A 10,714-nucleotide genomic window follows, 5' to 3' on the forward strand; every position below is an offset into this window, starting at 1 on the left:
TTCTTATCTCTCTCTTTGAAATTCCTTTTCCAGATTTCCATAGATCCTGAACATGCGAAATGCAGTATCTGCTTAAACATATGGCATGATGTTGTCACAGCTGCACCTTGCCTTCACAATTTCTGGTCTGCCATTTGTTGATTTTGTTTAGTTCTCATTCATGACAGGCATAGTTCACTTTATTGGTAGTTGATGGATGATGTGTTCTGCCTCCAGTAATGGCTGTTTTTCAGAATGGATGCGGAGATCGAAAGCAAAACATCAACATGTGTTATGTCCACAATGCAGAACAACAGTACAATATGTGGGGAAAAATCATTTTCTTAAAAACATACAAGAGGTAGAATTATCTGTTCACTGCAAGCATTTTCTTCATTTACAATATACCTATAAATGTTCTTTCCATTGGTAATTCTTCTCCTAGAGAACCTTTTTCATATATTCTTGTGCTTCATTTACGCTTGAGCTTTTGATGACTATTTCAGACCCTCTTATGTTAGGATATATTAAACGCGGATGCTGCACTGAGGCGGCCAGCTGAAGATATTGCAGTGTTGGACTCATCTGCATCGATACAATCAAATCTTGTAAGTATTTTCTGCAATATCTTCTATTAAGTAATTGTTGTTAGAAGTATATAACGGCTTTGTTATCAAAATGATTATGTCTGCTGCACATTGACTTTTTGGTGTAAGTCACTAATGAATCATTACCATTTCGTAAACACGCTATTGGTATTTCTGGTGCAACTAATCGTGGTTATATGTACCTTTTTTTTTTGGTCAACGTCGTGGGTTTTATGTTCCTGTGATGCTTTCTTGAACACTACAATTGACATATGTTTTAGATAATTGGGAGCAAGAGAAAACGTCGTTCGAATATTCTCTCGCCCCCACTTGAAGAAAGAGATAGCTTGCCTTTACAATGCCCACAATGTGGTAATATAAATTTATCTGAATGTTTGCTTATATTTTCACAATATATAAACCCAATATGTATCATGCATCAGACTGCTTAATTAACATTGGTTCCTCGGGGGAGGAGGTGATGTGGGATAATTAGTAACTAGTAATTGATGTCATTGTCTCTGTTCTCAGTTGCTAATATTGGTGGTTATCGGTGTGAACATCATGGTGCACATCTGCAATGCCACCTGTGTCAAGGAATGATGCCCTTCAGAGCCAATCTCCAAGTGCCATTACACTGTAAGTGGTAATACATGCTTCTTTATTTTGCAATGTTCACAGTTTAAAGAGTTTAGCATTTAGCTCTCAAGACTGCTTCCTATATTTTATCCCCCCTTTTGATATTGTAAGTTTATTGTTGTTGTTGCTTGCATTGCTCTGTTAGGAAAATTGGTATTAAGTAAAAAGATGCATGATGGTGACTATGTTTTGTACTGATGTCTTATATGTCCTAAAGTGGGTAAAAAAAACATTGGGGGTGCGGGTAGAATACAGAGAAGAATATTTTTCTGTTTCTTAGAGCTGAATATTGAAAGGTTTAACTGATAGTGACTATACTAGTATCAACCTGTTCAGTAGGAGTCTCTGAAAATATTATATATACACACTTAATGCTAGTTTATTGCAGGCAAGGGATGCGATAGGCCATTTTGTGGTGCTTATTGGAGTTCCGAAAATGTTACACAAGGTGTATCTAGTCCAGTATGCAGTCGTGACACTTTCAGACCTGTAGGTTGAGCTACGATTGTCCAATATTTACCCATGTTAGTTATGTTGTGTAAGATTAGAGTGAATTAGTTAAGACTGATATCCTTAAACTTTGACTTGATCTTACATTTTCTTTTCTATCTATGAGGTATTGCAATGAAATATTTCCCTGTGGTTAGGAATTATGACTAAGATAGTTTTGTTTTGTTGTTTTCGTAAGTTTTTTAGATTTACCTAGTGGTTTCCCTTCTCCTCCAGTCGCTTGCATGATAATATGTTCATAATATATTTTAAAATTTATTCCTCTCTTTTCTCATTATTTCTTACTAATATTTGCAGATCTCGGAACGCACAGTTACCAGGATTCCATCGATAACCCATGAAATGAATCGCCATGAACAAGATGTAAGGAATTAATTTCCCTTAACAGAGTACTGGACTNCTCTCACCCATGTTGTTGAGAAACATCCTCTGATCCATGTTATTTCTTAAAAGTACTATAATTTTTGTTCTTTTTCCTCCTTGATCACCTCTTTTGGATCACCATTGCTACCTTTATAATCCCCAGTTCCCCACTATGATGATTTAGATATGATGATTTAGATAAAGTAGATTTGGAATGGACAGAGGAAGATGCAGATGCGTTTAGAGAGGCAGTGGCATCCGACTGGGATCCTACAAATATCGAAATAGAAGAGGAGGATCTGTTAGGAGGTGAAGTTCAAACTAACGGGGAGGAGAAGGGTGATCTGGTGACGATACCTTTGTTGGATCCCACAAAGTTCGACGAGGGGAATAGCAGTCGACCTCCTCTCCCTTCTGCTGGAACAGGCCGATCAAAGGGCCCAAGCAAAAAGAAGGAGAACAAAAACAAAAAAAAAGACCAAAAAGTTAAAGATAAGGCCCAATCTGGTGGGCTTCTGGAAAACCAAGGAGCAGCTTCAAGAAAATTATTAAATCTGCGATTTTCAAACTCCCCTAAGTGTCAAAGCACAAATCCGATTTCTGTGAAATTGAGGAAACCACGTCTTGGATCCACTCCGTCAGGCAGTGAGGGAAACCACCGGCACCAATCAGAGACGACTCTGGAGGATCGACAAGGGAAAAATGATGTTGGGGAGGGGGAAGGTGATCCGCCCATCATCGCCAAATGATCAATTCCTCGCAGATGCAACAAGGGACGACAAAGTGTCCTCACTGTCGACTAGAAATATGCTCATCTCTAGGTTTCCTCTCTTCTCTCAGTTTACAGCTTCAGTGTGTTATCCCCCTGTTTGTTACCACTATGAACATTCCGGTTTTGCCATATCCTTCTCGCTTATGCACACGGTGGATTAGATATGCAAATCGAGACTTCTCTGTCATTGGTTATGACACTCCGGTTACCTATAACCGAGATAAGTTGGTGCAATCAGTTATGTTGTTCATCTACAATCGGAAGTCCACGAGATCCAAAAGGGTTGGACAACTTCCCTCTCTGGTTTTTCATGCTTCTAGGATCGACGAACGGCTGGATACTTCCCTTCTCGTGGGGGCGTCTTTGGCTCTTAGTTACAGACGGTCCTTCCCAGCAGAAGAAGAAGTGTGTTGCCTCGCTTTCACGGGATGTTCTGCCCTTCCTTTTTGCCTTTGCCTGTACCGGGTTTTGGAGGTTCTCATACCTCTGGGGCAATCAGGGAGTAGTAGTCACTCTAATTCCTTGTATAGGATTTGGAGAAGCTACATTAAAAAGTATGTGGCCTTGGCTGGTCATAGTATCTTTAAGACTGAATGGTATGCTTTTGTGTTATCATTCCTTATCCTTTGGATTGTTGCAATCCTTTATCTATGGCATTGTTTTAGCCATTTATTTTGTTATATTTTGGTCCGGGTTCTAAATTCCCGTGAAGTTTGTTTTAGTGTTACCCATGTAAGTTATATGATGTTTGTAAGGCTTTCCCTAGAAGAGAGTTGCTTGATCATAGCTTAATATAATGGGTTCTGGTAAAAAAAAAAAATCCCCAGTTTCCCACTAACGCCTCTACAAGATTTTAACTCTCGACAACTTCCGCCTCCATCAGATATGTAAATCTCTGTTATTATCTCTTTCAAATCCATCACCGTCACCTCAATAACCACCACCACCTCATCCTTATCCACCACCATCATCATGATAACAGTAGAGGCTGGATCTCTTTTCGTTGTCGTTGTTGCCAGTCTCATCTTTTAAAACAAATGTATCATTTTATAAAAACTATAGATTAAAGGGTTAATTTGGTTTTAACCCCAACCCTAACCTTCCACAAAAAGAGTCATTTACCTGGAAAAAACTGAACCATAGTCATTTTATTAGTTTCTCTTTAGAATTAGGCTATTAGTAATAGATAATTAGCCAAATATGCGATGTACATTACCAATCTTTATAACAAATGTTAAGAGCAATTCCACTTCCTCACAGTAACAAATGTTTGAAAATAGCATTTCTCACTAAAATCTCTCAAAAAAACATTATACATTTTTGCAACTTAAACATAACAAACCAACGAGATCTTTTTTTGTTTTCAAGAAGTTTCAACTTTCTCTCTCCAAACCTTCATCTTTCTCCAAGCCACCATTTTTTCTGAGAACCTTAAACTTTCTCTCTCCAAACTTTCAACTCTCTCATTTCAACCATCCATCTCATTCAGTTGCCCCTAGAAATTTCCGATTCAAAAGACACATATGCTTCACTTCCAGTGAACCAGATTTACTTTCCAACCAGGTTATAGTCAACCAAATTTATGTCTTTTGTCTCTCGATAGACAAAATCCGGTGGACCAGACTGGTAGACCAAATCCGGTGGAACAAATTCATTAAACCAGACTGATAGACCAAACTTGTCCATTTTACTAACTACTCTTCTGAAGCCATTTTTACACTACGGAGCACATATTTGTTAGAAGAACCAGATCTGGTGGAACACCATCTGTAGACGAGTGGACCAAACAAATTGTCCATAATTTCCCAACAACTGATCTACCATGTACCTACAAAAGAGTGGACCAAATAAGTCATTCATGCCTCTCTAATAACTTGTCCATTCTTGTCACTTCCCACAATCAATGCTCGTATCCATGCTTATTTCTTCTTGTATTTTCAAGTGTAATTTTGTCTTTTCCACCTATGACACAAAAGCTGAAACTGCATTTCTAAGAAGGAAAGTTGTAAAGTGGCATTTTTGTTGAGTTTTGTTTTTAAAGTGGCATTTCTCATGAAAATCCCTAGTTCGAATTACGAGAATATGCACCAATTACACAAAAGTATTTTAGTTGAGAATACAACATTTAGTTAAAATCTTTTCTATTCTACCACAAGAGAAAACTCCTTTCTTGTTTTACCACAAGAGGCATTTAAAAAGTCGTAAATGCGCTCTTCTTAATGAGCGAAGTTGAAATTGATTGTGTCCTATTTATGACACAGTATAAACATGAGACGACATTGTATAGTTACAATATTGACATTTTATTTGAGCAAAAGAAATGAGCTGTAAATGTTTTGAAAAAGAAAAAAAAAACTAATAGAGAGGATAAGGTATACATGATTTTTTTATTTTTTGTAGATAAGTTTTATTTGTTGATTCTCCTAGACAAATTCTGAATTGTTGGGGCTACAAACAAGTTATTTTTGATGAATTTCTAGAAAGGTATTTTTGATATTTGTTTCTAAAGTTGGTCAGGGTTAGTTTAGTTATTTAACGTTATGAATTTAATATTTTTGTAAAACAGTTATGCAATATGGTAAACCCAATAGAAAACTCTTACACAAATTCGGGAGAGAAATTAAGATATTGAGCATGAGTTAATGTAGTATTTTCTCTCTTCCATAACAAGTTTTTCTTTCTGTTGCTTCCGATTTCAATTTAGCCTTTCATTGGATTTTCTCTCTTTTTAACGACTGAATCTCTTTCCATATTAGCGGATTCTCTTTATCTTTCGACTTCTCCACTTGATCTATGTCACCGACATATTTTCCCTTTGTCAAATTTTATTTCTCTCTCCAACAAACGAAAAAAATATTCCTTCTTAAATCTAAATTTTCTTTACTTTTCCTTTTTCGTCATTGTAAATCTTCTTTTCTTCTATCCGGTTAACAAGAGTTTATTTTGTAAATAACTTTATTTTTTCTAAATGCATTGCTATTTACTTCAATATATAACAAATTTTTTACAAGTTCAACGCTATTTAGTTTAATTCTTTTCCATAAACATATTGTTTTGTAAAACACATTTATGTTTTGACAAATAACATGTTATTCAATTAAATATAACATGTGAAGATTAGATATTTATATGTTATTTTCTAAAATCTTACGAAAATTATCTCTTTTCCGTCTTTACCACCAAATCTTTTTATCATTTTGACCAACTCCAAAACAACTCAATCCTTATGAAAGAAGGGTATAGTTATTGACTTATTTCCCCCATTTAAAAAAAATCCATTACTTAATTTTCATTGAATTTTTTTTCTGTTTTCTTATATTAATCTGAAGTTATTGTGTAGTACTAGTAAATTATAATATATATATATATTTTATTCTATATATTATTCTCTTAAAAAAAAATTAGAAGAATTTTTCAAATATTCTTTTCATTCATATTTTAATTTATTTTGTGTTATATTCTGCAACTATCTCATTACTACTATTCAACCATTTGTTATCCAATCATAACCATAACTTAATCGTCTTCTCTACAGCGTTTATCTTTAACCATTTTCTATGAAGTATATTGGTTTCATCTTCTAGATCAATTTTTGGTAGTTCTAGTTTGAAAGTATATTCGAGTTTGTTTCAAATCTTTGTATTTGCTTATTTTGTTTATATCATTCATACATATTCTCTTACCGAATCCAAGTGTAACATAGATATGCATTCTGGGAACTACGATGCTTCAAATAGTGTTTTGATCTCTAAAACAAAATTAATCATTATTTTGTAATTTTTAATCCCTAGTTCTTCTTCCTCATCAAGGAGGTCAACATCAAAAACCCTAATTGAAGCCGCCTCCGATTCTCTTTTTCTTGCTTATAATTGTCATTAACCTTGCGGGAATTAACAAATCCATTACAGATGAATAAAAAATCAGTCATTTCAGCGCATATATATATTTTTATTGATAATTCAAAATCAGTCTTTAATATTCTTCTAAAACTCTTTTTTTTTATTATTCTTCACTAAAAATAAAAAATCCATCATTAGAATTGAAAAAAACATGGCTCAGAAGTGCTTGAAAGGTAATCACGAGATTAAAAAATAATCTCAATCATGTGATAAAAGGTCATTTTTTCTTCATCATCGCCACAATTTAATATTTTTCTTTTCGTTCTCTCACCGAAAAACATCAACACAAATTGAAATCATTCAGAAAAAAAAAAAAATCATAGTTTGAAATGATAAGGAGATTATCGTTTGTCTTAACAAAAAGAAAAGAAAAATCGTATTTATGAAGATAAACGATAATTTCTTTTCATTTCAAAACATAATTTGGACAAAAACAAAGCGAAACTTGAAGATTTTGTGTGTTTTCTGAATACAATTCTAAACCTTTCGGGTTCTATGCCTATTTATACTAACACACTAACTAGGGCAAAACCTTATTTTAAAAGACCAAAATAGCCCTAACAATGTTCTAATATTTCGAAACTACCCTTCACCATCTCATCGGTGTCTCCGCCATTTCTATCTCTAAGAACAACACTGAATCTTCTTCTTCTTCGAAACTCCTAAGCCTTAAAATTTTGGTAATTTTTATCTCGAAAGACATGAATTTTTCCATTTCAACAAGCTCTGTTTTGAACCCGAAGCTATATCATCACCATCATAGTAACCTCAACAGAAACAGAGTATTAGCATCTGTCCAGATGATAAACTCGGAGAATCACAAAAACCCAAGAAAGTAATAATCCTAAATTTTCAAATCTTAAGTCTCTCAGGAATTTTATCGAACACGTTATCTGCATTCCTCCATCAATGCATATAACATTCTCTGTTTTTTTTGGCAGGTGCGAGTGTTTTGATCTCTACGATCAATTGGTTCCATACAAGAAAGCTTGGTCATGGCAAAAAAACATTGTCAATGAGAAAAAAGCTCTGATTGATAGAAACCAAGAGTGCTCAGATACAGTGATTTTATTACAGCATCCTCCAGTTTACACAATGGGAACTGGAAGTTCAGAGGATTATCTCAATTTTGATGTAAAGGATGCACCTTTTGATATCTATCGAACTGAACGTGGTGGTGAAGTCACTTACCATGGTCCTGGTCAGGTAAAAACACATTCAAATCTCATTTGTTTTTCTTACAATTTCATCAATTATGTTGTGTTGTTGTTGATAGTTGTTAAGTGCGAATTTGAAAATGTAGTTAGTTATGTATCCTATAATCAATCTCCGGAATCACAAGATGGATCTTCATTGGTACCTAAGGAAGCTTGAGGAAGTAGCCATTCGTGTTCTTTCCTCTGCTTTCTCCATTAAAGCGTCTCGTCTTGACGGTTTTACTGGAGTTTGGGTTGGTATGTCCACTTTTGTTTTACTTCTAGCTCTGATTTGATCTGATCTTGGCGGTGTAGTAATGTGTTTGATCTTTTTCTCTATATAGGCAATAAGAAAGTGGCGGCGATAGGTATCCGTGTGTCGAAATGGATGACATATCATGGTCTAGCTCTTAATGTCACAACAGATTTAACACCGTTTAACTCGATAGTTCCATGTGGGATAAGAAACCGTGGGGTTGGAAGTGTAAAGGGTTTGATTGAGGTTGGAGAACACGTAATTGGGGACATGTGTTATACTAAGCTTGACGATTTGGAGTTGTTAGATGTAGCTCATGAGTCGTTACTAAAGGAATTCTCTGAAGTTTTCCAGCTTCAAATTGAAAAGCAAACAGTATTGAAACTGGAAAGCTAAAGGATTTGTGTCATTGGTACAACCAAAATCTTTGCATTCTTAATCATTCCGTTTCAATTAGCATTTGTGGTTCTTGTTCTTGATCAGAAATTTTTTATCTTTTCAGATTTGTTGATACTCAGCTAACAAGTGATTTATGAGATAGTGGTTATGAAGGAGACTTTTTTTGTGGACCACTGCTAATAGGTAAACAGAGGTTTTATTGGCAGTTTGTGAAGTTGTTTGTGTGTGAGAGATTGATCTCTCTATTTCTCTCTCCACATAGTGAGTTACCCTCCAAAAAAAGCTTATCTGTTTCTCGAACTGACCACAAAGGGATGGCTCTGGAGGCTGCTTTCTCCATGAGATTTTGCTCCTTCCCTGTCCCTAAAGCAATCCCATTTGAGAGAGAAACTTCATCTTTTCAACGAATCACCTCAAGAGCAAAGGCAATTGCGGGTGAGGGTCAAGTTCAAAGCTTTGTTGAACCCGAGGAAAAGGTAAGCTCTGATGGAGTTGAGACCAAAGTCAAGGAAACTGCTCACAAAATGTTTGTTAAGACCGCTGAAAGAAACTTAGATGGTTCGAATGGTGGCAGATTAACAGCTAGAGAACTTTCTTACCGCAGGGGAAACGACAAAAACACCAATCCAGGTTCGGTAGTTAGTAAAGATACTACTTTACAACATATCTCACCTTCTGGTCAGTCGACAAAGGTTAGAGGAGATAAGCCAGAGATTTCAGGTGAGAAGAAAGCTATTGCAGATAGAAGCAAGGCCTACGTAAAGCTGAAGTCTTTAGAGAAAGAAGTGAGAGATGCAGGCTATGTACCAGACACGAAGTATGTGCTTCATGATATCGACCAAGAAGCTAAAGAGAAAGCATTGATGCATCACAGTGAACGTTTAGCTATCGCTTTCGGTCTTATAAACACGTCTCCAGGCACTACTATAAGGGTGATGAAGAATCTGAGGATATGCGGAGATTGCCATAACTTCATAAAGATATTATCGAGTATTGAAGATAGAGAGATCATTGTAAGAGATAACAAGAGGTTTCATCATTTTAGAGATGGTAGCTGTTCTTGTGGAGATTATTGGTAGAATTTTTGTATGAAAAGATTGTTAATTTCAACCAAATTCACTATAATTTAAATCCTTTCAAAATTGGGGTGGGCAAAAAGAACAATTCGAAAATGTTCAAGAACAAAATCGAAAACTGAATGAAAAAAAACTAATCAAATCGAAGCCAATTATAACATAAACATTGAACACAAATGCAAGAAGGTACCAAACCCTTCAATCCTACATAATAACATCAGTGAAATGGACAAACCGAAACACTCTTAATTACATGAAATATATAGCATCACAAATATACATATCATCAATCACACACACTCTCTGTTTCACTTTGGCTTGCTATTTCTCTTTTCTTAGTAGCCTTGTAAAAGGAATAAATATAAGATGCAAACCCAAGGATCCCAGCTAACAGAGCTCCTCCCTTAAACCAGTCAACATCATCATCCATAAACGAAAACGCCAAGACAACGAAAATGTTAGCTAATGGTGACGCAGAGAAGCTGACGACATTAGAGAAAAGAGAAGACGCTAAACACACAAGACCCACTAGCCCTAAAGACATTACTTGCCACGCAAGTGATAAACCGATAAGACTCAAAACGTAAAGCGGCCTCCCCTTTGTAAACGTCTCGAAATCTTCCTTGATATCTTTGAATTCACCGCTTATGAACAATCCAACCAAACATATCAACGTTGCAATCATAGAAGCGTTAGTTTGCATCAACATCACCGCGGAAACTCTACTCTCTGTGTTCGGTATAACCTTTTGGAACCCTAATTGCATGATACAGAGAGATAAAGAGAAGGCTACCGTGCCAAATAAGCCACACCAAGCACCGTAGCTCATTTTCCCACCTTCACCTTCGCAGGGATAATAAGCATCATCCGAAGATGTAATGCCTGTGGCAATTCCAGAAAGGACGATGGATAATATGATCCAACGGTTGAATTTGTGTTTGTTGATGATTGCTGTAAATATGGAAGTGAAGATCAATTGTGTTGTAAAGATCCAAAAGAAGAACACACAATGAGTTCTCCCTATCGCATAGAGTTGGC

General features: G+C 35.8%; 4 protein-coding genes across 6 annotated transcripts in view; 3 read left to right on the top strand and 1 right to left on the bottom strand.

Annotated features, from left to right (window-relative positions):
• LOC104742265 (E3 ubiquitin-protein ligase CHFR-like) overlaps positions 1–2,099 on the top strand; it is a 4,999-nt gene extending 2,900 nt beyond the window's left edge. Inside the window, exons 10-12 of one of the 2 annotated variants that reach the window (XM_010463252.2) lie at positions 1,098–1,205; positions 1,594–1,694; positions 2,013–2,099. In XM_010463252.2, coding sequence (XP_010461554.1) covers positions 1,098–1,205; positions 1,594–1,694; positions 2,013–2,090 — 287 coding nt within the window. In that variant the 3' untranslated portion in view covers positions 2,091–2,099. Of the gene's footprint in view, positions 1–1,097; positions 1,213–1,593; positions 1,695–2,012 lie in introns of those variants that run through there. The other variant, XM_010463253.2, reaches the window with a different exon arrangement.
• Positions 7,352–8,796, top strand: LOC104742266 (putative lipoyltransferase-like protein, chloroplastic). Its single transcript, XM_010463254.2, has 5 exons — positions 7,352–7,584; positions 7,691–7,955; positions 8,053–8,203; positions 8,290–8,613; positions 8,704–8,796. Exons 1-4 carry the CDS (start codon positions 7,451–7,453, stop codon positions 8,595–8,597), a joined length of 858 nt encoding a protein of 285 aa, XP_010461556.1. The 5' UTR covers positions 7,352–7,450; the 3' UTR covers positions 8,598–8,613; positions 8,704–8,796.
• LOC104742267 (pentatricopeptide repeat-containing protein DWY1, chloroplastic-like) lies at positions 8,870–9,742 on the top strand. Its single transcript, XM_010463255.2, has one exon. It carries the CDS (start codon positions 8,915–8,917, stop codon positions 9,677–9,679), a length of 765 nt encoding a protein of 254 aa, XP_010461557.1. The 5' UTR covers positions 8,870–8,914; the 3' UTR covers positions 9,680–9,742.
• LOC104742268 (putative purine permease 20) overlaps positions 9,811–10,714 on the bottom strand; it is a 3,319-nt gene continuing 2,415 nt past the window's right edge. For both annotated transcript variants that reach the window (XM_010463259.2, XM_010463257.2), the window contains exon 3: positions 9,811–10,558. In XM_010463259.2, coding sequence (XP_010461561.1) covers positions 9,963–10,558 — 596 coding nt within the window. In that variant the 3' untranslated portion in view covers positions 9,811–9,962. The remainder of the gene's footprint in view (positions 10,559–10,714) is intronic.

The sequence above is a fragment of the Camelina sativa genome, chromosome 14, assembly GCF_000633955.1.
Source record: "Camelina sativa cultivar DH55 chromosome 14, Cs, whole genome shotgun sequence".
NCBI lineage: Eukaryota > Viridiplantae > Streptophyta > Magnoliopsida > Brassicales > Brassicaceae > Camelina > Camelina sativa.

Coding starts and splice junctions, on each gene's coding strand:
- LOC104742266 (XM_010463254.2), top strand. CDS start 7,451: ATGAATTTTTCCATTTCAACAAGCTCTGTTTTGAACCCGAAGCTATAT. Junction 7,585..7,690: donor AATCACAAAAACCCAAGAAA/GTAATAATCCTA, acceptor TTTTTTTGGCAG/GTGCGAGTGTTTTGATCTCT. Junction 7,956..8,052: donor CTTACCATGGTCCTGGTCAG/GTAAAAACACAT, acceptor TTGAAAATGTAG/TTAGTTATGTATCCTATAAT.
- LOC104742267 (XM_010463255.2), top strand. CDS start 8,915: ATGGCTCTGGAGGCTGCTTTCTCCATGAGATTTTGCTCCTTCCCTGTC.